The sequence below is a fragment of the Fundulus heteroclitus genome, chromosome 16 (assembly GCF_011125445.2).
Source record: "Fundulus heteroclitus isolate FHET01 chromosome 16, MU-UCD_Fhet_4.1, whole genome shotgun sequence".
Lineage (NCBI taxonomy): Eukaryota > Metazoa > Chordata > Actinopteri > Cyprinodontiformes > Fundulidae > Fundulus > Fundulus heteroclitus.
In genome coordinates, this window is record NC_046376.1 from 30,862,047 (window position 1) to 30,889,455 (window position 27,409).

The 27,409-nt window shown below is 45.4% G+C and overlaps 1 protein-coding gene across 2 annotated transcripts in view; it reads right to left on the minus strand.

The window, feature by feature from the left end:
• Positions 1-2,067: 2,067 nt before the first annotated feature.
• The window catches only part of wu:fb95e10 (cardiomyopathy-associated protein 5), a 42,333-nt gene continuing 16,991 nt past the window's right edge, over positions 2,068-27,409 (minus strand). The window contains exons 2-7 of one of the 2 annotated variants that reach the window (XM_036148433.1): positions 23,101-23,851; positions 22,006-22,093; positions 12,197-12,411; positions 11,355-11,860; positions 8,456-11,324; positions 2,068-3,399 (exon numbers count right to left, since the gene is read on the minus strand). In XM_036148433.1, coding sequence (XP_036004326.1) covers positions 2,444-3,399; positions 8,456-11,324; positions 11,355-11,860; positions 12,197-12,411; positions 22,006-22,093; positions 23,101-23,743 — 5,277 coding nt within the window. In that variant the 5' untranslated portion in view covers positions 23,744-23,851 and the 3' untranslated portion in view covers positions 2,068-2,443. Of the gene's footprint in view, positions 3,400-8,455; positions 11,861-12,196; positions 12,412-22,005; positions 22,094-23,100; positions 23,852-27,409 lie in introns of both variants that reach the window. The other variant, XM_021319203.2, reaches the window with a different exon arrangement.

A 27,409-nucleotide genomic window follows, 5' to 3' on the forward strand; every position in this document is an offset into this window, starting at 1 on the left:
CCTCCCATCAACCCATTGCTGGTGCCTATCCTGACTGCCTTCATAACATCCTCTTTCTCTGCCACCATGACATCATCTGGACCCTCTGAGACCCCCTGAATACTGGCTGACCCAGGAAATGAGGCAACAATCCTGGAATGTGAGAGGGAAGAGGACGGATGAACGCCCCCCACCCTTTTGTCCACCGCCCTTGAAGCCTTTCCTTGCTGCAGAACAAGGAGCTCCTTTCTCCTGTTTGCTCCCTCCTCCATGATTAAGGGCTCTATGAAGGACCTGGTTGTCCAGAGAAGTCGCTGTGGGTACGCACAGGAAAAAAAAAGTGCCCCCTCCCTGATATATTTTATTAGATTTTTGTAACAAAAAAAAGTCCACAAATATATGAATCTGTTAATACAACCACTTACCTGCAAGAGGACGCTGGAAGACATAAATACATAGCAGAAGTGCAACTTGTCATAGCTTAAAACCCCTCATCCACGAGGGTGACCAATACAGTGCCTTCCAAAAGTATTCACACCCTTGGAACATTTCCAATCTTCTTAATTTTACAAATATTAGCTTTAATATATATATTGGGGGTGGTGTGGTGGTGGTAATAGGGTTATCTCCGAGATTAACACAAAGGAAAATTATTTTCTTCCACTATATCTGAAGTATGGCATGCATTTGTATTCTGCCCCCTCAGCTATTTATATTTTCGCTGCAATTCTTTGGGGGAGGTTGTCTCCACCAGATTTGGACATGAGTAGAATTTGATTTTTGCCCATTCCCCTTTGCAGAACAGCTCAAGCTCAGCAACACGGGGTGGCGGGCGTCCATGTGCCGCATTTTGTAAGTCTTTCCACAGATTCCCATTTACATTTAGGTCTGCCTGTTGACTGCATATGGATTTGGATGGATCTAAACAGCCCCATTTCAGCACTGGCATTATGTTTAGGATTGTTGCCCTGCTGGAAGGTGAACCTCTCAGTCTCAAATTTTATTTCTCCCGAATTATTCTCTATTCAGCTCCACCCAGCTTCCCAGCTGAATGGGCCCCACATCATGCTGGTGCCACCACCAGATTGTTTTGCTAGGGATGGTGTATTCTGGCTGGGTTAGGGTTATGTGTAGTATTAGTTTATTTAATCACATATGGCATATGGCAAAAAAGTTAAAGTTTGTCCTCACCTGACCCGAGTACAGAAGTCACAGACATGCCGAGCGGCACACTGTACATCGGGGCTTCTCACGGCTTACTTTTTGCCACTCTGCCATAAAGGCCAGGGTGTTGAAGCACACCTGAGCTATGGATTTCACCAGCTCCTCCAGTTACCATAGGACTCCCAGCGTTTTGAAAAAGTTCAAGGTGTACGAGTACTTTAGCGAGGCACTGCATTTGGTTTAAGGTTCTTATACCGATATGAGACATTAACACAATACAGGAATTTTTCTAGTTACAATGCTTTAAGTGCTTGTGTAAAGGTCACATGCTGTAAAGCTGGGACATAGTGCAAGTTTATGTGCTGCTTAAAGGGATCAAGGAGGGATTCATCACAACAGTACAAAATCAGCTGGTACTGGAGTTTGCATGATCGTAAGCCGGGCATACACTGTGCACGTTTTTGCCCTTTTCGGGCCGATTCTTCAGTCGTGCGAGAATTTTTTGGATTGGGCAGAGTTTCAGCTTGATCCTGCGTCCTGCGTCGTATAGTATACGGGGGTAACGAGGGGCGACTGGCCTCCCACCACCACCTCCCGATCAGGAATCGGACGGTCGGTTGAAAATCAAACATGTTTGAAATTCAGTCGGCCCTCGTGAGCGGGGCACGTTCTGCTGTTGGAGTTACGACCGTCTACGATCCGATTTCCCCCAACCTCTTGCACTGCGCATGCGCAAACAAGGAAATTCAGCTCCTATGTGTTTGTTCGAAAACATAGGAGTTGAGAGAAGCATGACGGCTCGTAGAATTGCCAAGGCATCGCGTTTCGTTCTAGTGAGCCTCATATTTAACGCTAAGCGTCGACACTTCTGCCTTTCTCTTCTTCTACTGTTGACATTTGGGTTCCGGGTAGATGAGTCCGAGTAGCGCATTCTCTCTATGGGGCTGAGTTCGACGTGTGGTTTTGAACGTACAGTGTGAGCAGTCGGGTCGTATCAGAGCATCGGGCCGTACAGTGTAAGAACAGATATCGTGAGCGGTGAACTTTTAAACCCTGCCGTGTCGTCGTACAGTTTGAGCCGTATGAGTACCACGACTGAAAATATCGTACAGTGTATGCCCGGCTTACACTCATAAATCCTACTTCGACCAAACTTAAAAATCATTCAACAGCTTGAGGAGTCGTTATCTCCAATTAAGATTTCTACCAGTGATGATGCATTGTGATATAGATTGAAGTGACATTTTTGGTATCCTTCTGTGAAGTTAGAAAATAAGTGAGCGTGCGTTGATTGGCTGACTCAGTGCTGGGTCTCCACCTCCACCACAGTCCAGTCTCCGGCTGGAGAGCTGCCCCGGCTGTCTGGAGAGTAGCTGCTGACGGAGGTCACTGTAGCTGTAGGAGGGTTGAACTGTGGAGGAAGGTTTGGCCACATGCTGCTTTTCAGGGGGCTTAGGGTCCCCCCGCTCCCCACGGGGAGGAGCAGGAGAGGGGGGCAGCTGCCGTCGTCTGACAGCATCAAGGACTGGTTGATGAGCTGCTGGACCATGTCCACCTTCTTGTTCCATTCCAGGTCCTGCTGGGGCACAGGATGCAGCTGCCTCTGGAGGTCCGGCGAGACGCCTCGGGACTGTAGCACCCTCCTCCGTCGCGCCTGAACGTTCCTGTTCTGCTCTCCGCCGACCTCGTCCTCCTCGTCGCTGGTTTCCATGGCTTCATAGATGGTGCAGAGCCCAGACGACGGCGACAGCATCACGCCGGTCGGGCTCCTCCTCAGCTGCTGCTGCTGCTGGATCTGCTTCTGCTGCATGCGGTACTGGTGCTCCAGCTCCAGCTGCCACTGCAGGACCTGCCTGCGGTGACGGTGCTCCTGCTGCTGTTGCTGCAGTTGCAGCTGGAGGAGCTCTCTGCGCTGCTTCTCCAGCTTCTTCTGCTGCTCCAGCCTGAGCCGCTCCTCCTCCAGCCACTGCTTCTTCTGTCTCTCCTGCTCCTGACGATGCTGCTCCAGCCTCCTCAGCTGCTCTGCAATGATGTAACTGCTCTCAGGGCTGGTTTTGGGGGGACATGCAGGGGGGGCGATCCTTGAAAAATGCTCCGCCAGTGCTGGATCAATGGGTCTCCTGTTGCCGGGCACCAGTGCCAAGTAGTGGCCATTGGCTACTGGAACAGAGGGAGAGTAGTTCTGGTTCCGGTTGTCTTCCCGAGTGCGTGCTTGCCACTTGCAGTCTTCGTCCACTTCAGAGGTCTTCGCGTCTCCTGTGAGACAGTGAGGGTCACTTGAAGCATCTAGCACAGATGCATGCATCAAACAGAACGGGTGGTGGGACAAGAGACCGAGGAGGAGAAGTCGGACACGAGGGAAAAGATACGTGAACGGAAAGGGTTTTTTAAAATAACGGGGCTCAAAGGCACCATAGACTGTATCGTTTAAAAAAAAACATTAAAAGAATGTCCTAGCGTAGGCAGTCAACATGACCTGTTGCTCTCTGAAGATGTTTTCTGAGTAAGAAAGATTTTTGATCACAGATCACTGAACAGAAATGTTCGAATGGAAGACAACACTTGTATTCAACGAACCATTAAGGAAAAACGTGTCAAAGACAAACAACGGGCCAAATCAGACACATTTTAAGGTGCGTGATTCTGAAACATAAGCTTCACAACTGACTGGTTTGTACTTTTCTATATAGTCGAACTGAGCAGTCAGTGGTTACCCTGCTCGTTATTGAAAACTAATAAAGGCTACCATAATCTAGAGCGTCTTGAGGACGTAAATAACCCCCCCCCCCCCCCGATCTTTCCCATTTTTAATTATTTACAGCATGCAGCAGGTTTTCATCCAGGATAACCGTTTCTACCTTCATTGAGCTACACTGTCCCAGCTGAAGAAAAACAGGCCCACAGCATGATGCTGCCACCACATTTGATTGACGGGAGGCATATTCAGGGTCATGTGCGATAAACCTAAACATCCACCACGGCTCTCTCTGGCGCATAGGACAAAAAGCTGCATTTGATTAATGTTCTGCCATTTTAGTCGGACAACCACTTTTGGATGACAGACAGAAAAATGTGGGGAGATTAGATTAGATTATCATGAAAAAGTAGATTTTTTTCAGTAATTCCATTCAAAAAGTGAAACTTGTATATTATATTTAGTCATTACACATAGTAATGAACACAAGTGTTTATTTCCTTTAATTTTGACAACTGATGAAAACCTCAAATTCAGTTTCAGAAAATTAGAATATTATGAAAAGGTCCTTTATTGAAGACACCTGGTGCCGCACTCTAATCTGCTAATTAAGTCAAAAAACCTGCAAAGGCCTTTAAATTGTCTCTCAGTCCAGTTCTGTAGGCGACACAATCATGAGGAAGTCTGCTGAATGGACAGTTGTCCAAAAGACGACCATTGACCCAGAAGGTCATTGCTAAAGAGGCTGGCTGTTCACTGAGCTCTGTGTCCAAGCACATCAGTAGAGAAGGGAAGGAGAAGATGGGGTAGAAAAAGTGTACAAGCAACAGGGATGACTGCACCCTGGAGAGGATTGTGAAACAGAACCTGTTCAGAAATGTGGGGAGAGTCACAAAGAGTGGACTGCAGCTGGAGTCAGAGCTTCAGAACCACCACGGTCAGACGTATAAGACATGGTTCCAGCTGCTGCATTCCTGGTGTCCAGCCACTCTGGAACCAGAGACAGCGTCAGAAACTAAAGACAAAAAGGACTGGAAGCTGCTGAGTGCTCCACGGTTCTGTTCTCTGGTTTGGACATCAAGGTCCCAGAGTCTGGAGGAAGAGAGGAGAGGCACAGAATCCACGCTGCTTGAGCTCCAGTGGAAAGTTTCCAGTCAGTGATGGTTTGGGGAGCCATGTCATCTGCTGGTGTTGGTCCACTGTGTTTTCTGAGGTCAAAGGTCAACACAGCCGTCTACCAGGAAGTTTTAGAGCTCTTCATGCTCCCTGCTGCTGACCAACTTTATGGAGATGCAGATTTCATTTTCCAGCAGGACTTGGTACCTGCACACAGAGCCAAAGCTACCAGTACCTGGTTTAAGGACCACGGTGTCCCTGTTCTTAGTTGGCCAGCAAACTCGCCTGACCTTAACCACATAGAAAATATCTATGGGTCATTGTGAAGAGGAAGATGTGATACACCAGACCTAACAATGCAGAAGAGCTGAAGGCCACTATCAGAGCAACCTGAGCAGCGCCACAGACTGATGGACTCCATGCCACGCCGCATTGCTGCAGCAATCCAGGGAAAAGGAGCCCCAGCTAAGTGTTGAGTGCTGAACATGTTCATACTTTTCAGCTGGCCAACATTCCTGGAAATCCTTTTTTTGTATTGGTATTAAGTGAGATTCTAACTTTCTGAGATACCGAATTTGAGGATTTCATTAGTTATAATCATAAAAGAAATAGACACTTGAAATATATCGGTGTGTATTGAAGGAATATAATATACAAGTATTACTTTTGAAAAGAAATACTGAAAAAAAAAACTTTTCATGATATTCTAATTTTATGACCTGCACCTGTAGTTTTAGAATTGAACCCTGCTTTAAACTTCTCCATGACCTGTGCGGTGTTCCTTGGTCCCCATGATACTGGCTGTTCTGAAACAAGGGGTATCAGAGCAATACAACTGCACCCCATTCTGTTCTGGAAAAAATTGGGAAAATCTTTAAAGTCACATCTCATTTTTCCTTTCACTTTAGCTTTCTGCACATACTTTCAGTCGGTCTACTGCATAAAATCCTGAGAAAGCACGTTATGAACCGTGGCTGTAAGGCAACAAAAATGGGCAGAAGGGTATGAATACTACTGCAAGGTACTTGCAGAACTATTGCATTAAACATTAGCATGAGATGCATGAGATCTGAACCCGAGTCAGGGTTGTACTGAGCCAGGGCGGTAAGTTCAGAGGAAAGGCAAGTGAAAGTGTTTGTGATTAAACACTTGAATGCGTTCCTCAGGCCTGAACAGAGAGGAAATGGTCCAGCTCATAAGGGTGCTGGACGTGCAGTAGCATCTTTTAGAGGTCAGCAATTGGACCCATTAGGAGGAGTTACTACACTCTTAAATACAAATCCTTCTATGTAACGCCGTCAGTGTGTACTCCAGGGTTTTTGGGAACCTAAATGGATCAATATTTACCACTAGCTTTGCCCGTTTGATTATTGAAGTTGTGCTTCCAAACCTGACGGTGAAAGCACAGTAAACAAACCACTGTGACGCCTCCTCTATTGGAGCAAAATTCCATTTCAGATCCACCATTGTACCACGTCGCATTGCTTCCTGTTTATCAGATATTCCCACATGGAGAAGAACAGAGGGTACCAGGGGGGAAATCTTGCTGCACAAACACGTTACAAAAACACACACACACACACACACACACACACACACACACACACACACACACAACTGGAGCACAAGGACACAAAGTTCAGGCATGCTGGATCCGTTGGGAAAGTAAGAAACAGGAACAAAATGCCTTGCAATGATGTTTTAATGGAATTTTGAAAGATAACCTAGTGTCGAACCATTCAATGCGGAACACGTCTACTGCAGAACTGTTTCAAACTTCGGGTATTACAGAGTGGTTTTGTTAGTTAAACATGCAATATACTGTTGAAATAGTAAACCAAAAGCTTGCTATGAAAAAGCTCAAGTATAAAGCTAAACTGTGGTTGCCATATAAGGTTATGCAGAGTTTTTATTAAATAATACGCTACTTGTTATCCTTTTAAGACACAAAGGAGCTAACAAAAAGGCCCGGAGAAAACCTGAAGCAGATACTGTAAGTGACTGCACGTTTATACCTAAACCACCTATGCAAAAAACAAAACCAAAAGAATCATAGAACCTCTTGAAGCACACATATACAACGCCACCAACTGCAATCTACCTAGGGCTGTCCCAAATACAGTTTCTGAGGCTTCAAGTCTTTGAAAATGATCACAACCAATAAGAAAAGATGAGATCTGTCATTTGTTCCCCCAGATAGTTCTCTGTTGTTTAGTGCTGAAGTCCAGTCAATGAGTAATATGCCGGGTCTGATGCAAGAACTGTAAAGAAATCTGTCCGTTCGCCACGGCCGAGTAATGTTACGCACTTATCTGATTAATACCCATTTGGAACAAAGTTAAAAAGGACTATTTCAGTTTTTTTCGTTCTATATTAAAACACATTTATTTAGCTTTACTTTAAAATGTAAAAACTTCGACTGAGCGGACAATTTCATATAGCAGATCAACTTTTTTTTTTTTTTTAAAGTTTTCAATATTTTCCAACAAACAAACTTTGTATGATGCTGAAAATGCTTTCTTCCCTCGAGAGAGTGCACGCAGAGGAAGGGGCTCGGTTAGGGAGCCATTCATCCACGGTCTGGATGCACCTTAGGAAAGCTTGGATTAGCAACTTAGCTCAGAACCTCACATTAACACTTGCAGGCATAAATAATGTGATCTCAGTTTTAATGGTATAATACACGAAGACAAAACATCGAATCCACGTATTTAAGTCCAAATTTGGACATCACTTATGGTAGCAAGACAACGAAGCATTTGGGTCAGCCCTAACTAATCCTCCCACACCTACCTCATTAAACCTGAAAAAGCAAAACCAGCAGTGTTAATACCTAACTTTTATTTTTAATATAGCTAAAAGTCTTGGAGTGAGACCAGAAAGTATTTAAAAAACAAAGAAAAAAAAGAAAGAATATGTGACTATCGCTATGGTGCAAAACACAGTGTGCACACAGGGTGGGGAGGACCAGGTTTAACAGAAACCAGAAAAAAAAAACTGAAAAAACAAACAAAAAAAACAATCAAATACAAAAAAAAAAAAATTCATTGACATTTGTTCGGTAAAAACAGTAGGATAAATACACAATGAGTCCGTATCCTTCCATCGGTGGTGTTTTTTCCCTCTTTCTCAGGTTAAAGGTCCAGTCACAATGGACCAATCAGTCAATACCCCATCGGGGGCAACAGAATATGCAGTGTTACTTAAAGAGAACAATCGACTAGAAAAGGTAGTAGCTATGGTACATAACAGAGTTTTAGCCATACACTCAGAACATGGACCGGAACAGTAAGAAAGAGGGAGGCTTCATTTAAAAATCGCTACAGTCATTTTTCTCCGTCTCCTTCAATCATTTTTGAAAAATCTTTTTCTACAATCTTGGTCTCCTTGTTTTCTGCTAAGACGTCTAACCCGACTGGAGAAAAGCACAAACAGGGGAAAGGGGAGAGTTGCAGGAAGAAAGGTGCATTCCAGGGTTTATACGGGGCACTTATACGTTACCTTCCAGAAAACTATCAGTCTTATCACATATGGTGGAGAAGTAAGGTGCCGGGCCGTTGTCGGAGTCTCCACATTCTTGGTCCACGAGCTCCTCGCTGCCCTCCAGCGGATTTGCCTTCTCCCGGTGATCTGCTGAGAGCTTTCCTCCGAGCAAGAAGTGGTGGTGCTCATCCAGACAAGGAAAGTTGTCTCCCTGACGGCCCAGAGGGATCAGGTCCACGGGGTTGCCCAGCAGGTCTTCGGCCAGAGCCGCAGCAGTTGATGACGGCAGGGTCAGCTCCTTGATCAGGGAGGGGTCCTTGGCCTCCTCTGGAAGCTGTTCTTCATTTTCAAGGGAGAAGATCCCTGGGCTCTTTCCGCAGCTCTCAGCCATGGAGTGGGCGTTGGAGTTAGACGTGGTGCAGTCGAAGCCATATGAGGCCACAGAATTGGCTGACTGCGGGGTGGCGCCACCTCCATCCTCTTCACCCTCGTCAGCTGGTAGATCTCCTGCCTCCTCATCCTCCTCCAGAGCTGGCAAGCTACAGTTGGGTGGGGGGCTGTCAAACGCAGCCCTTTCATCCATCATCATAGGTCCCTCTGGGTCGTTGATCTGTATCTCCCCCTCCGTGTCACTGGCCTCGTCGCCGGAAGAAGAGGGGGAGGAAGGGACGGACGCAGGAGCTGTAGGGGGTCCTGTTCCAAGCACCTCGTCTGCAGGAAGAGTCTCAGCCTCTTCCTCCTCTCCATCACCTTTCTCCAAATGAATGCCTAAATCCTGGTCCATGTCAGGCTGAACTGATGTTGGCACTGGGGTCTGTTGTTTATCAGAGCGGGACTCTACTCCAGAGCTGCTGTCGTAATCACGGAGGTCCTCGGGAGTGCTCGTCTCGCTGCCGCTGTGAGCAGGTGGAGCGGTCTCACCCGGAGTACCGGACTGGGACATGCCTACAGCTGGAGGGGCGACGAAGTCATGAGCCTCTTGGTGTGCTGGGTGATGGTGCTGGGGTTCCTGCTCTGTCGGCAGGGGGAAGGAAGGGGCACTGCTGTCCACACACGCCTGAGCAGGAGACTGGGTGGGCGTCTCGGATTCAGCGGCGTCGTGGTCAGACACGGGGCTGGGGGACGACATGGAGAGCAGGGAGGCTGGTTGAGCCCAGGTATCTGAGAAGAGGTTTGCTTGACCCCAGGAGGATGCCGGGGGAACACCAGAGAGGGGACCAGACTGGGTCAGGTTGTCCAAGTGCTCCTCCTCGTTAAAGTCATCGTCGACATTGCCACCGCTCTCCGTCACGCCTTCGCTGTGCATCTCCACATCTTCGTCATCTTCCTCGTCTTGTTTGTGCTCCTGGAACACTTTGTGATGCTCCTCTGCTTGCTCCGAGCTCAAGTCCATATCGTCCACCCGCTCATCATCCTCATCCTCTTCTTCCTCATTGGCCAGGGTTTCCACATTGGGAGAACCCATGAGATTCCCATCTCCTTCAGAGCCTCTGAGGCTGGAGTCAATCAAGGCGTCAGAGCTCTGGGTGCCCTCTAATATAGCAGTATGCAGAGTGCTGCTGAGGTCAGACACTCCCTGCTGCCGGCTGCTGGTGCAGCTGCTCACATCCTCGGAGTCCATCCCAGACAGCAGGTCATCGCCATGCCAACCTGCCGAACCCCCGAATGCCGATGAGCGTACCTGGAACTCATCAGAGGGTTGAGACGTACTCATGTCAGTGACCAAGGATGAAAGTGCGTGGCCTGGTCTCCTCTCTTCTTCATACTCATCGTCATCATCGTCATCCTCATTGATCTCCTCATCAGCCTTTTCCACCTCCTCCTCCTTTTCATGAGTGGATACCAGTTCTCTGTGGACGAAATCATCCAAAGGCAAAGCACCAAAATTGTGAGGTTGTCCAACTGCGGAAAAGGCCCCTGGAGCTGTGGAGGTAGGCATAAACATGCTTTCCTTGTCTAGTTCCTCCTCCTCATCCTCCTCCTCCTTCTCATAGTCTTGTAACCCCTGAACTTCGTATGCCTTTTCATTCTCCTCCTCTGCTTGGAATGTCATCACATTAAGCAACATCTGGGGTGCCAGACCAACAGGAGACTGGTTCCTGTCCATGGAGTCAGAGGGAACATCCAAGTCCACAAGAGAGGAGCCATTCTGTGATTCTCTAACAGGAGAGGCAGGGCCTGGTGGGGAGCATGGGGGAGACATGACAGTAGTTCCCAAAGAGGGAACTGAACTGTTGTCTTCAAATTTAAAAGTGGTCATCTGAGGTGACATCTGGACCCTGGTGGCTTCTTCACTTCTTTGCTCAGGTATTTGTTCTTGAAGCAGTTCAGGAGATGGTTCCCTCATGGGCTCTGGTGTTTGTTCCCGTATCTGCATGGGTTCGGGTATTGGTTCTTGCATCTTTACAAGCTCAGGTGATTGTTCTCGCTCGGGTTCAGGTGTTGGTTCCCGGAGAGGCTCAGGGGTTGGCTCCCGCACCACCACAGGCTCGGGGGAAGGCTCCCGCACAACCACCGGCTCGGGGGAAGGCTCCCGCACCTGCACCGGATCGGGGGATGGTACCCGCATCACCACTGGCTCGGGGGTTGGAACCCGTACCGGCTCGGGGGTTGGAACCCGCACCGGCTCGGGGGTTGGAACCCGCACCGGCTCGGGGGTTGGAACCCGCACCGGCTCGGGGGTTGGAACCCGCACCGGCTCGGGGGTTGGAACCCGCACCGGCTCGGGGGTTGGAACCCGCACCGGCTCGGGGGTTGGTTCCCGCACCTGCACTGGCTCGGGGGTTGGTTCCCGCACCTGCACTGGCTCGGGGGTTGGTTCCCGCACCTGCACTGGCTCGGGGGTTGGTTCCCGCACCTGCACCGGCTCGGGGGTTGGTTCCCGCACCTGGACTGGCTCGGGGGTTGGTTCCCGCACCACCACCGGCTCAGGAGATGGTTCCTGTACAGGCTCTCTTTTTTCTTGTTCTGGTTCAACATTGAGCTCAGATGGCTCCAAAACATCTTCTACGGGAGGCTGAGACTCTTCTGGGTTTGCAAAGACAGATGCTGCAGTAGCAATTGTTGCAGCAGCAGCCACTATACCAGCAATTTCTTTTCCACGTTCAATAATTGTCGCAACTTTAGGACCACGTTTGACAGGAGTTGGAGTAGTACTTCCCACTGTCTTCTTGGGGCTGGAGGCCTTATTTGTAGCCGTTTTGGTCTTGGATGCATCCTTGGAAGGTGTGGCTTTACTCTCTTGTGGTTTGGAGCGGTTCGGTGTCTTTGTTTCTACAGCCTTATTTGTGGGAGGCTTTTTGGAGGAGACATCTGACTTTGTTTTGGGGGTCTCGGGTTTAGCTGACTTCGTTGTAGGGGAAGGGCGAGCGAGAGGGGATTCTACAGTTTTTTTGGCAGCTGGAGTGGCTGGTTTGGTAACATCTGGAAAAGAGAACACAAGTAGGACTTAATGTTATGGTGAATAAAAGAATATTTTGACCAAAACCACAGCATGTTACACTTGGATTTTCAGTTCAGATATGACAATATAGACAGTTAATATCACTATGTAATTTATTGATTACATATTACTGTTTTTAAGCTAGCTCAAAATTATAAATAAGTTTTATATTTGTATCTTTCTGCTGCCCAGAAATGAAAAAAAAAAAAAAACATTACAAATATTGACAAATAATCATTGAGGTTTCTTCAGTATATTCAGCTTTTCATTCTTCCCCTATTATGCTAGTGATTTTATTCACTTTTTTTTTTAAATACCTTTTTTCACCGGGGTTGTGTTCCTTGACTGTGATGTAGGAGGTTTGCCACTAGAGGGTGTAGCGGCGCTTGATTTTGGAGTAGCAGTCTTGACAGAGGTGGAGGCAGGTTTAGGGGTGGGAGGTTTGGATGTAGCTGCAGTGTTCTTGGTTGTGCTGGCTGACTGAGATGACCCAGTAGCTGGTCGGGATGATGGTGCTGTGCCTAACCCGGGCCTGAAGAAAACATAACAGTTGAAGAAAACATTGCATCTTTAGTTTACTAATTCAAATTACATTTTAGATCTCAATCTGTTCACCAACCCAATCCTGTAGCCCTTTGGCAGTTGTAACAGCAACAAAACTTTGGCTATAAGTGCTTGTGACTTATCAGTGAAAGAAGAAGTTTAACACAAATGTAGATTGTGGGAACAGAAACATTTGCTAAAGCCACAGATGACTCCGATTTCTTTTTCTAAACTTCTTAAGTACTGAGATGTGTTCTACAAACTGTGTGCCTTTGACCAGGTTAATGAGATTCAGTTATTTGAGCTACTTAAATTTGATAAATCACTTGAAGGAAACTGAATCTGCACGTCAGGAAGACTTTCATAAAAAGATAATCTGCCACTAAAGCACCAATTTACAGCCTGGTGAGACCCAGCTGACTCTTTTTGAGCCCCATTAAACTCTCTCCTGAGAGCGTATGGAAGACGAAGCACAACAGACCCCTGAGAGGCATCCTAAGCCCACTGCAACCCTGTTCCTCTGCTCAGTCTGCACTCCTCCTCCCCACGAGGGAATGACTCTTGGGCCGGCGTGCGTCAGCCTCCCTGGCCTAGAAGCTGGCTTGTGTGTCACTTCTGAGCAAAGTAACCTACATCTAGCAGTCCTGACAAGGCTGCGGTGCAGAACCTCCTGGGTCCACACTGCACTTACTGCCTGCTTCTAAATAAAGAACTGAGTTAGAGCTGACAGAAAGAGAACAGGCGACAGGAGGAAGGTAGAGAGGAGATGGCAGGGACTATGTTAATTTTTAATACTAAAAGGAGAACAAAAATGAGATTTTTCCACTCCTCCCAGTTAGACACAGACTATGCAAAATGCACACCTATTGTGGTCTTTTCACATCCTTGCAAATGCAAAGGAATACAACATCTACACAAAACAGAAACACAGGTGGCAGCAGTTGATTATATCAGAAGATCCAACTAGGTTTTAGAGATTAGTAGGTATTTTGCAGGTAATTAGGTATTGATGTACTGCATCCTACGAGACAGTCCCTTGCAAACAAATTTATACTGCAAAATATATTAAACAGCAATTGCCACTCCGATATCAGTTTGTGCAGTATCCCAATTTCAAATTTGGACGCAGTGCTTGGAATTGGAAGACTTCAGAATTTCTGGCACATATTTTCCTGCATATAATTTAAACCTAAGATGGACTTTCACTGCACTTTACGTCTACAATAAATATGTAGCTTACTGCCCGAGATCAAATAGCCCAGGGAGAGTATATGGGACACGGATGACCACAAAGAAAGTGTACAGAGGGGAATGTGGGTTAGTTGCAATAACAATAGTTATCGTAACATTCAACAATAATATTGCAGTGTCATTATTCTGAAAGCAGATTCATTCCCTATATTCAGCAGACTTCAATGTATTCGCTGCACATTACACTGAAGGAACCTTCCAGCATAATGACCCTAAACATAACGCCAGAGCTCCAGTGGAATGGTTGAGATCCTAAAATATGTATCTAAGGAGTGACGAGAAGGACTCCTTTTTCCTTTAGATTTAGTCCAAGTCCAGAACTAAATCTTAATGATGATCTGTCTCAAGTCTTGAAAATTGGTGTTTCTGTTCAATTTCAGCTATTTTGAGAAGACTGAATAAAAAAAATTCATATCTACCCTAGATCTGCAAACCTAGAAGAAACGTACCCCAAAAGACTGCAGTGAAAGGTGGTTCTACTAAGTATTGACTCAAGAGGATCGAATGCAAACGCAGCAATTAACTGCACAACAATAATTAAAATCACACATCATTTTGCCTCCAATTTACAATTATGCACTAGTCTATGTTGGTCTATCACATATTATTCCAATAAAATGCATTAAAATTTGCCACTTTAGTAAGTTTGTAGTAGTGTTAAAAAAACAACAACAACCAAAGAGCGAATGTTAAATTCCTGAGTACATTTGGAAAGGTTTTGACAAGAAAAATGTCCCCCTTACAAAAAGTAAAACGTTTGACATTTTTACTTCAAATGCATGCGGCCCTAGTGAGTGACACTAAAGTGAAAATAATTTCTCAATTTGTGTCACTTGAATTTGACAGTTAAAGATCATAATTACAAGGATAGAAGGACGAGGACAGGCACAAGAGATGAAGAATGCTAACAGGATATTCAGAAAGCATTGACAATAATCTGTGTGATGAAGGGAAAACAGATTAGCCAGACAGGCAGGCCGACTTTAACGAGCGTTGGGATTAACACGTCAATGAGGAAGAAAATGGCAAGTGAAGGGGGCCCTTTCCTTTGAATCGGGCACGTTTCATTTCTGTTTTGCTTTTAATAACATTAACCAAATATTTGCATTACAGAAGGAAATTAATAGAAGATTGTCAAAATGTCTAAGTTTTTAATGATTACTAGTGTTCATTCGATTGAAATAACTAGAGCAGATAAACGTGAGGAGAGAGCAGATAAACGGTACTGGGATTTTCTATTCCGAACCTTGCAACGACTAATCAGGCGAGGTGGTGTACACTTAAACTCCCAACTAAAGGTTCAATGTCACGGACACAGATCCTCACCTTCGCAGGGATATGCTCAGGTCAGATTACACCATCTGTTGTTTACCAGCACCATAAATCCTCCACCATTACTCTTGCTGCTCTGCCTGGTATCCAGCTGTACAGCAGTATTTGCTCACAACAACTACTAGCCACCAGGAGCTGCAATTCCCCAAAATTCTACAATCTCATTATATTATCTTAAATCGGGCGTTTCCCCTAATGATCGCCATGTTTGCCACAGGCCAGAGCAGACTGACATCTTTTGTGCTCTGAGATTAGAAGTTCACCACGACTGGGTCCATACAGCCTGAATACACTGATGGATGCTTCACTCTGTAATTACGTTCACATTTAGCTGAGTGACTGACAAGCATCCAAGAGCTATCTGTTGAGCTTGTGGAGCTCTTTTTACCTCAGACGGGGGTGGTTTGATTAAAGGAGGAAATCTGTGGTCAGTGTTTACATTTCACCACAGGCCTTCCATTATAGAGACACTATAAATTGAGGTTAAAGCTAATTTTGAACACACAACACCCAGAAAGGCACTGGAGCTGAAACATCATGTATTAGTCAGTCAGTTAGTGGCTCCAGGCTCCCTGACGCACACAGCAAACACTGAAACGTTCGCCTCGTTAGCCTGAGGATCCCCGACGACATTTTAGTTTAATGCAGATTTGCATGTGCTCGATCACAGAACTGCATGTGTACTGTTGAGTTTGAAGCTAGCGGCCTGCGGGTGATCCTTTGTTGTGGCAAAACAAGACACTGGTGCAAAGGAGTGTGTATTAAAAAAAAAAAAAAAAGCACAAGATAAGCAAGACATCTTCCTTGCAGCAGAGTCAACCATAATAATGCTAATGTATTAATAAAAGCAGGATCAACATTCAGCCAACAGAGTCCAATCAGATCTCTTCTAACTGATGGAGAATTAAAAGATTGTTTGCCATTTGCTGTTATTTATGGGTCTAAAAGCCACCTAGGCCTCTGTGGCAGCCCAGAGCTACAGTAGACCCTGCAGCAATGTTATGCACCATTAAGGCAGTTGTTGTGTCATTCTGCTTTAAAAGGAGAAGTCCGGTCAACAAGGAAAAAAAATCAGTGGCTCATTAGCTATAACTACAACAAATATGTTTGTGGTTATTTAATGAATTTAGCGTTAATAAATAACAAAATAAAAGCATAAATTGTCGTCTGGATCACTGTGTATGGGGGCGGCCATTACTGCTCAAATATGGGCAGTAATGGCCGCCTGACATCACATCCTGTGACGTCTTTGTGCGATGAGGCACTTCGCTTTACCAGCTAAATCAATAGGACACAGGGACACAGCTGCGATTAACAACAGTTATTTTGGATTTCCAGAGGACTTTACCATTGAAATTCACGAGAGCTATTGTTGAAGCAACAATGCCCATGTGCATGGCAGTTGGATGTAACAATACATCGGGTAAAAGGAAACACACAAACAAAACGGCACCAGTTCTGGAGGAAAAATGTTCAAAAACCCACGGTGAAAGTGCACCTTAACTGGTGTTCTTCCAGAATCACCCAGTGTTTGGGTCCATCCATCTTCCCATCAACTCTAACTGGATTCTCTGTACCTGCTGAAGAAAAGCCATCCCACAGCCTGATGCTGCCATAACAATGGCCGCCATAAAAAGGTTTTATTGTATTTAAGGGCGAGTTCAGAATGATGTGTGGTGTTCGTTAAACCCCACAGTGTTTTGAAGTTGGCCAAAAGGTCCCTTCTTCCACAGGTTTGCATTGTACCCTACAACGGTTGTGGCAAACTGCAGAGGGGACTTCTAACTTTCAACAATGATGTTCTTCTTGCCAGCCTTCCAAGGGGCCCAGATTTATGGAGTACATGACTCAGCCCCTCTAGAGTTACCATGAGCTTCTTTGCTGCTTCTCACATTGATGCTTTCCTTGCCCACCTTGTCAATTTAGAAGGACCATAGATAGGTCTACAGTTGTTTAATACTGATTACTGCTGTGAGAGTACAGGGGACTGAAGACAAATGTACATTTTGATTGACTTATAGATTGCAAAAAAAACATTTTTTCCACAACATAATTATGAACCTATTTGTGTTGGTCTGTCACATAAATTCCTATTTGTTGTTGTGACATGACAAAAAGTTTAAGGGGTGTGAATACTTTTGGAAGGCATTGAATGTTAAATGACGTCAAGACAACTTTTCAATGGGCAGCTTCCGTTTAAAAACAGAAGAGAAATAAGTCTTTTTCCAGCGTCCCCCACCTTAAATATCTCATCTGTCATGTCTGCGGTACGAGTGAGACACCCACATCGGTCCCCTCACAGTCAGACATGTGCCTCCCCCTTTCACTCTTTCCATTTCATTCCAACCTAATCCATTTAGTAATTGCTTCTGTGGCTGCCTCCTGAAATAATCGTGCCAGGGAGAGACTGCATCACAGAGTTATTGGCCGCACCCCTGGCAAGACTGAAGATTTACAGCCTGCGCAACATGGCATCTGCTTGATGCCGGACTGCTGAACAAGAAGCCCTTCCTACTGCTGTTTACCCGGCACTCTCCAGTGTCAGACCATTACACATCAACTTAATTTGTTGAATCATGAGGGCCGTGTTCAATCCACTCCAATAAAAATGTATCATCCCTAAGGGACCCTCAGTGGGTAGAAAAGGGCATGACTAATGTAGGAACATAGGCGGCTATGTTGGCACATTAAAGCCAGAATAGCTTTGCCTCGCATCCTCTGCTCTACAGCAGGCAGACGAGTCCTTCCAGTTTTTCCCTCACCTTCCTCTGTAAAACCCTTTGCATCTTTTATTTCCCTTAGTCCCTTTCTTACAGAGAGCTTAACAACTAAGTATTTCTGGTTGAAGCGACCGCAGCTGAGTCAGACTGGCATGACCCATTCAGGTCGGCAGCTCCCATACTTCCCTGCAGCCATTTTGGTTTCAATTTATTCTGGTGTATCCAACTACAGCAGTGCTGGGAGAAGAAAGCAGCTCAGACTCGCATGCACTACGTGTCCAGAGAGCCAGCATGTCAGCGCGCCGCCCTCCCCCCTTTACCTTCCCATCATACCGAGTATTACACCGACAAACGAACTCATGCCCTGCATAGTAATTGGCTTCTATTCCTCCAACGCAGACATCCGTGAGCACCACAGGTGCACCACACATCCTGCATTCAGCCACAGAGAGCCGGAGAACCCTTTTGTAATCTCTGTATTGTATATGGGAACCCCCGTTGTCTCTGGTAGGTGGGCAGGATTTATCCCTTCAGCTTCTCATAAATACTAAAAAAAAAACCAAAAAAAAAAACCAGACAAAGCATTGAAGAAACCATTGTCTGATATCATAGACTTCACACAAAAAAAGTCACTCCTTTCAGTCTCAATCTTAAGTGAAAAGAAAAGGAACAAGAAAATGAAAATAAAAAACGTTTATGAAATCAATTTAATGCAAAATCAATTGAACTCTAACATGGGTGCGTTATTTGAATTAGATCTATGACACTAAGTGAACCTGTTTGTGGTAAGCACTTATTTGTCAGGTAACTGGAACCTGCTTTAGATGAAATTAAATCAGCTGCACTTTCAGAGGAAGTCTAAGCTAACAGAAGCACAGAATCCACCTTCAGTCGTCAGATAACGGCCCTAAATTAACAACCGAGTGAGGTAGGAAAAGAGCTAAATCGCATTACAGCTGGAATTTATGGCGCTGTCAAAGCCCGGGACAAGATGCAAAAGCTGACTCACATTTGCACGCATCACACTAAGTGTGCCTTCAAGGGTGTACAGGGCTGTTTGACAAGCCCATCAGTAGTCGTTATATCTTTCTCTTTGGGATGTAGGTCAACAGCAAGACCTCTCTATGTCTCCAAGTCTTCTCAAAATAATGCAAAGATAACAAAATACAGTGCTTCCTTCCTACTCTTAACTATAAAAATCTCACAATCTGACTGCAATATCATTTTTTAGCTCCAATAATAACCTGTTCCCTCTTCAGCTTTTCAACCAGGCTAACATTATAGCCAGTGATGTGCCGAATCAAACCCACGTATCCAACTGGAGTCATGATTAAGGCCCTTCCAAATGATCTGTAACCCTGACTAAATATCCCTTCAGCTGCCTGTTGCTGGTGTACACTCTTCCTTGTACACTACCTACACTGAAATATCATTAACTCAGACGAAAACAGAAAGAAAACATGCTGGCATTCTCCGAGAAGGAACTCCAGCAATCGTACCTGCATGAAAGAGCAGGAGAAAGATGTGCTTCTTGAAGATTTTAGCTGACTGAGATACATTTAGACACAACTAAAACTGTGCGTGTTTTAGGTCTTGTTCCGTCACGGCAATGCAGCAGTGTCTTTGACCTAGTTCCTAGTTAACCACGTCTTGGTTCAGGTTTACCTGCAGAAACTCCGTTTGGGAAACAAATATCTGTCGAGAGACTGCAGCGTCTGAAATGTCACTGGTGCGTAAGTTCAGAGTGACAGTCACAATACTAATGTAGACCATATGACACTGATGTAATCTAATGTGTTTTTTTTTTCTGCTGATTTCTTAAGAACACAGTATATCCAAGGGACTGAGTATGTAAAATTTAATGTCGTATAGAATTGTAACTTTATCAGCAGATTCCAAACCTTAAAAAGGTGCATAGTGCAAGTTTTAAAGTTAAATATTACTGAATTTATTTTATTTTCAATATACGCCCTTACAATGTAAAATGAGTTATCCTCCATGTACTGCAGTGGCCTCTATGGGCTGGATTAGTCAGTTCATTGGAGAATGATTTCTGAATCCTCAGGGGGTGCGTGTGGGTGTGACACGCTGCATGCTCTCATTCACCTGGTTACTTTGTTGAGTGTCCACTGTAATCGATGCGTTAGCGAGAGAACACGGGCTAACTTCAATATTTATAGCTTTCTCACCTCAGAACACATCACGCCTCTAAACAAAAGCCCTGTGCAGTCACAGCAGCAGATGCTTTTCCTCTTCTCATGCATGTGCAACACTGGTGTCATTTCAACTTCTCGCCAGAGGGGGCAGACGTCTGCAAAAATCCTGGAACTTGCAATCTCCCATCTTTATTTGGAGATCTCAAATTATACCAGCTTGTTGAGAATAAGGGGGACTGTTTTTTGGGGTGACTTTATTGGTTGTATATCAGGGGTCTCCAACACTAGACCCCAAGGACTGTTGCATTTGAGGCTAAAAGCCTCAAATGCAACGTAGGCATGCTGCAGCATGCCTACGTTGCATTAACAAATCAAAAAACAAATTTCGGCAGAGCTTGACATGCAAGGGAAATAATTAAACTATTTGAATCTGCTTTGTATGATACAAAGTAGTGTAACCTACTGTGTGTCATCAGTTTGCTTTTTGTTGAGCTAGAGGCTGCCCCGTATGTACTCCGACTTCTTGGCAATTTCAGACAGTTTGTTGTTTTTTTCCAGTCAGCAGCAACTGAACGTCGCCTTGGGTTGGGAAATATTTAGAAAAGTCAGTATTGTTCCTCTGGAACAGTTGATGCTTTGTCCAAGCAGTGTTGTCTAAGCCGAGTTACCTTTAGATTGTTTAGTTTAATAGGTAATAATGAGCAGCAAACAATCATTTTTCTGTATGATTGTGTAGTTTGTCTTTCCTGGGGCACTGCCCAGCATTTGGAATTAAATTAACAAGCTCTATCAATTTCCACCCAGTGTAGGCCGATTTGCTACTCTCAGTCTTTTCACTAAGAGTCCAAACATGCTTGCAAGCTTCACTAATCAGCATATGAGCTACCCTAGTTTTCAAATGAGTAGACAATAACGGTACTAATGTTGGAGCAACACAATAACCTTTTCAGTAGTAGGGAGTGAACTCATCAGAACAGTTTGTATGTGTTGCTCAGTTTCTGTTCAGCACTATGCAAGAGATTACCAACGTGACCTTGTATAATTCTAGTTAATGAGATGTTTGCACATCAACCATTGTATAAAGCAGTAATCGGAGTGTAATCTCCACAATCCAGCTGCTACACAGGGCACAGGGAGACTAGAGGGGGAAGGGATTTAAAACACCCAGCTTGTGGTGACAGGCCACTTAGTGTGTACTGGAGGAAGTGCATGCCAGTATATTGCTAATAAGAGAAGGCTTCCATCTTCCCGATATGGTGCTTTTTCCCCCTTTTGGTCTTAAGGAAGATTGTTCTTTATTGTTTTAAGCAAACATTTCGCATTTAGTCTTAGAAAAGTAAAGCTGTGATTTCAAATTATAGTTACAGATTTTTGGACCTTTCCCAATGGGAAATGTGTTACTCTTTCTTGCTTTGTATATTTACTTCTAGCTGTTCTACCACATTCAACGCCTCTAAAGTTTCTTTATTGCCATTTGACTACACTTTAACAAAGGCTCCATCTGATCATAACACGGTTATCAACAAAGAGTTCTTTCAGCCGACGTTCCTCAGCTACCACCAGGACACCTCAGGACCTAACATCATGCACACAGTGTGACTTAGGTAAGGAACACATGTTGGTCTGATCCCAAACAAAAACAACATGGTGCCGCACAAAAAGCCAAAACAAGTGTTCGCTTTAAAGCAGCAAATCTGCTGAGAGGATTCTCTTGTTCTCACTCTATCCCCATCCCACTTTAAGCCCTCCCCCAAAAACTTGTTTTATTAATAAAGCTGAATAATGCTTGCTCTGATGAAACCCTGCAAGGCATTCCTCTAAGGCTTGTTCCAACGTTGGCTGCTTGCTGGCCTACTTACGCCCAGCGTCTCCCAGCTTCTGTGTGGGGATCATTGTCCCTAATTCCTCCAGGGAGTTCTTTCTTTAACAGAATCCTCTTTGAACCAGCGGCCAAGTCAAGCTATTTCAACCAACTGCTTTTTACTTGGCACTGAGGAGGTTTATACTGCAATAAAAACACTCTAATCCATTCAAATCGGAGGATTTACATCTGTTTTGGGAGAATTTATTGATTTGTGTAAAAGTCCCTTTACTTAAACAGTGCTTGAATCATTTTTACCCTACCTGGTGGCTTTGGAAACCGGGGTTTTGTCCGTCTTGGACGAGGCAACCGAGCTATTCTTGGCTGGAGCTGCAGAGGCAGGTTTGGAAGCTAGAGGAGAGAGGGTGGAGAAACAAAGAACATCAGTCAACAACTCAGTCCAGACTTAACTAGTTGTTGAAGCCAGATTTAAGTCAGGTAGATGTTTCTTTTCAAAACTGTTAAAACGATCTGGGACAAAGCCATTTATAGTTCAGCAACATCTACTTCAACATGTCTAATATGTACGACAAACCCATGGAGGGAGTAGATGATGAATTGGTGCTGTAAACACTGCATGTTTTAGGTTCCAGCGGAAAAATGTCACCTGTAATAATGTGTTCAACAAGTAAAGCTGATTATTCTTACAGTGGTTTATAAAATGAATTATATCCCATAAACATTTGACATAGATCTGTTACAACCACAAACCTCAATGTATTTTATTAGGATTTGATCTGTATGACCCATTTCAAGTAGCACATATCTTTGAAGTGCAGGGAAGATTTAGATTGATACTATTTTTTTCATGAAATAGAATTAGTACAGACCATTAGAATGGTTCAACAGGGTGAATACTTTGTAAAACCATGCTTTGCCGTGATTACAGCTACAAGCATTTGAGGAATTTCTGTTATTGACCAGTTTTGCCAGACTCTCCAGAGTCCATTTCTGGCCCATTCCTCTTGCTCAAATGTGTCAACCTCAGTCAGATTGGACGGAGAGCATCAGTAAACATGACGTATGAATCTTGTCTTGCTGCTGATTCCCAATTAGATTTAGCTCTGAACTTTGACTAGGCCATTCTAATCTGAATATACTTTGATCCAAACCATGTCGCTGTAGCTCTGGATGTTTAGGGCTGTTGCCCTGCTGGATAAAGGGGGAACCCACACAATTTACATGTTTCAGGTTTATTTTGGAAAAGATATTTTTAAACCACATGTTTTCCTTCCACTACACAGCGATGTGCAACTTTGTGTGGGTCATTCCCATAAAATCCCAACAAACTACACTGGATGCCACTGCTACTTCAAAATAAGCCTAGTAGATGGCCTGAGTGTGGGAATGCGACCAACCTGGGGGCTTTTTTGCAGCAGAAGCAGCAGCAGAAGCAGCAGTGCTGGATTTGACACCATTGGCAGCACTGGATGGTGTCTTTTTAGCTGCCAGTGCTGCGGTGGTTGACTTTGCGGTGTTGGTGGCAGAGAGGGTTCCTGGAGCCTTTTTCTCGCCAACTTTAGTAGTGGTCTTAGAAGGTGGTGCTACTGCTGTTCCGGTGGGTTTTTTGGAGGAAGCAGAGGTTGGGGTGCTCCTTTTTTCTGCAGCAGGTGTAGTCTTCTTAACCATGCCGTTAGTCTGAGGCTTAGACGTGCCGTTTGCCAGACGGCTCTGGGATGTGTTTGAACGCGGGCCAGATGGAGTCTTGGGTGAGCTTGTGGTGCTGGACTTAGGAGTCTTAGGAGTGGCCTTGTTGGTGGCCTTGGGTTTGGCGTCACCAGCCGCCTTGGTGCCAGTCTTGGCAGCTGGGGGTTCCTTACCCTTATTTGCCTGGGGCTCCTCTGCACCCAAATCTCCAGCAGGATGCTGTGGCATCTCCTCAGCGGGAGCAGCTGCTTGGTCGGGCTCCTGTCCTTCTGGCGGTGCCGCCTCATTCACTGGATTCGAGTCCAATGTCTCCATTGGCTCCAGTGCTGCCGTGGCAACCCCATCCGGCTTCATCTCCCCTTTGAATGATGGTGTTCCGTCTCTGCAGGCCAAAGCTGGTTGATTTAAATCTCAGAGGATGACGACAGCTCGAGAGATCGTCTAAAGATGGCGAGGATTAATCTGGAAGAGAGAAGGTACAGAGTACAGTTAGACAACAACAAGACCAGGCAAGAAACACGGCTCTGTCTCTGCCATCAGAAGAAAGTGAAGGAATGTTTGGAGCTTCAGGAATTTGATAGGTTTCCATTTTAACTACACAACACACACATTTATAACACGATACATTAAGAATCTTAATGCACCGTAACACAATCCTGCTGAAGACAAGGTGAGATTATTTGCAGAGTTAAGGTCTAATCACTAATTAATACAACACATGACTGTTCAACCCACCCATACAGATTATTGGACACCCCCTATTCTTCTCTATTGCCGTGCATCGAGTCTCGTCAACGAAACCATGCAGTTATAATGCAGAATGAGCACCCCCGATTCTTATTCCATGTTTATACAATACGGCTCAAATTAAAGCTGAGAAAATTGCCAATGTCATACATAAATCCATAAGCAGTGTGGGAACTTTGCTTTGTAGTGTTGACAGGCATACCTACTGCACAATGGTGTCAATTTGTGTTTTAACAGCTCAAGCTGCATTACTGTATCATAGTTTGTTGCTTTTCAGCCTTGAAGCTGAAATTTCTAAACTGATAGGTTTATAAAGGAGGGTTAATCTGAAAGAAAAGCTTTTTCAGAAGGAGTTTGTATTTTAAAATAGTGATTTAATCTCCATGCCAATACTTTAAATACCATTTTTTATATTTCCCGGCCATTGCCGGTTTGTGAAATATTAGCCCTTCAGGAAAAGAAAGGCTGTAGTCTCAACAGGACGGATTTGCAAGAGAAACAAGGCTTTTGGCAGCCAGGTGAAACTGAAGGGCAACTTCATGACGTGTGTTTGCTGTAAACCTTTGTGTCCGTCAGATCAGAGCATTTATGAGACAAGCGGGGAGAAAAGACCGGAAACAGGCCTATTGTACCAATGATCAACACTCATCTCTATGCCAACTGGACTGAAGTGCTAAACAACCCCCCCGTGTGCTGCTTTAGAAGCTCAGTGACACACTTGGCAAAACTAGTCGGTTTGTTTTCTTTTCTTGTACAAAACATAATACAAGTCAGTATTTATGAAACAGATTTCTAGGACTACAGCACCTGGCAAAACTACTCCCACCCTGTTAACTTGTTTGCATTTTTGTCAAGCTACAAATCAACGTTCATGTGTTTTATATAGAAAATACTTTCCCCATGAATAAAGAAATGGCGGCAGCATCTTACCGCCAGGATGCTTTCCTTCAACTGAACTGGGAGAGTTGATGAGGAAACTGATGGAGCCAAATACCAGGGATTAATTGTATAGGGTAGTTCACGTGTGACGTCCCGCGTGACGTCAGCGCTACATCCGGGTCCCGCTGGTAGGCAGAAAACAGTACTGTTCTCGTCTACTACATGACAAAACGGGTGATTTAGAGCGTACTTTTACTTCGTTTATTTATGGAATCTAAGCAATGCCTACGACTTGTTGTGCTCCCGGTTGCACAGAGAGGCATTCCAAATCGTTGGATGTACGTTTCTGTCGTTTTCCAAAGGAGGAAGGACGAAGAAAGAAATGGATATTTTCAATGAAAAGAGCGCAGGCAGACACTCCCAATGGACTGGGGGAGCGATCATACTACGACAGAATTTGCAGTCTACACTTCATCTCCGGTAAATACAACTTAATTCTGCTCTAGTCATTGTTCTACTTAAATAGCGGCGGAGGGTACACAGATCGCTACACGGGCCGGAGAAGCGGTAGCAGCAGCAGCCAAGCAGCAGCGGCGGAGCAGGCAGCGGCTGCTCTGCCAGTTCACGGGCTGCGGCAGCAGCCAGCGGCTGCTGCGTAAACACTACACGGGCCGGCGCCGCCGGCTACACGGGCCGGCGCCGCCGGCTACACGGGCCGGCTACACGGACCGGCGCCCCGGCCCGGCGCCGCCGGCTACACGGGCCGGCTACACGGACCGGCGCCCCGGCCCGGCGCCGCCGGCTACACGGACCGGCGCCCCGGCCCGTGTAGCCGGCGGCGCCGGCTACACGGGCCGGGCCGGGGCGGCTAGCAGCAGCTAGCAGCAGGGGCAACAGCCGCTGCTGCTGCTATTACGCCCCGGTTCACGGGCGCTAGTATTTCTGTGTTTACGCTGCAATGTCGCCGACACCGCCACCCATTTTAACAAGACAAAAACACCTAAATAATCCGTAGTGAAATTTTTTTTTTTTTTAACCTACCGGGCCTCTGCTGAGACGCGGCCTGTGTCCGACGCCGCTTTGTGCTGTTGCACAAACATGTGTGAACAACATCCATCCATCCATCCATTTTCTGACCGATTAATCCCTCATGGCGTCGCGGGCGTTGCTGGAGCCTTTTTCCCGATTTAAAATAATTGTAGCCGTCCAGTGGTTTCATGCTTTCGTGCTCTCTGTCTGTACTGGCCTGCCATGTTTATAAGGCAGCTGTATATGTCATGGTACGGAGCGCTTGGCCAGCATTTCACAGACTCGCTCCGTCCCTTAAGGCTTTTGCTGTGTGGATCTGGCAATCTGATACCATCAACCATCAAGTTACTCTTAAAACGATCTTGTAGTACGTTATCTAAAGAAGAAAAATACACGGAGAACTCGTCAGTTTCTCTGTTTGCGTCCGCCATTGTGTTCGCCTTTTGCCTACCAGTCCGGCGCGCATGCGCGAAAAACCCGCCTCAAAACAATAACAATGAACTACCCTATATAAGCATCAGAGACAGAAAAAGACTTGAGACTTGATCAAAGTACGTGTTAGAATGGCCCAATCAAAGTCCACACCTACATCCAGTGGGTAATCTGAAGCAGGACTCGAGGTATTGACCCGGGGGGACTGAATACAAGCGTACACAACATTTAGGAGTTTTCTATCTGGAGAGCCTTTTAAAAATCACGGATCACTTTCCTTTCACAACACAATGAAGCGCTGCTGGTGTTAATCTATTACACAACACTCTGGTAAATGGTACATGGCATGTGCTTGTATAGCGCTTAATCAAGTCCAGAGGTCTCAAACAGCTGTGGAAAAAGTAAAAATACTAATATAAAGCCACTGTATGTGGTAAATTGAGTAAAAAGACAACATATAAATGCCATCCCTAATCATATAAAGACACAAAACTGTTTCATATATAAAAAGGGTCAACAGTACCAGCTCTAAAGTAGGGAAAGCCTCAGATCTATCTGCTAACGGGGTCAAATCAGTAAACTAAACCCAACACCACCAGAGACAGAAACACTAAAGAAAAAAAAAACCTGAGGAAAAGGAAATGATTAACAAGAGCATACAGGGCATCGGAGCAATTAAAAGAACCCAAACACGGCCTACACTGACGTTAGATCACATTTGCTACCCCAGCTGCTTCGAGCTAAGCATATGGGGGGAACTGAGGGGTAAGAGGAAACTGGCCTGTCGAAGTTTACAAACAGCTCTAGCAGCCGGCTGCACAGGAAGTTCAGCAGTGAGACAAACACTCAGGCAATCTAGAGGCCAGCGGAGAGGAAGACGCTTGGCCTGTGGAGCATGGGAACAGATCGGGAAGGTGGGAGAGACGGGAGAGC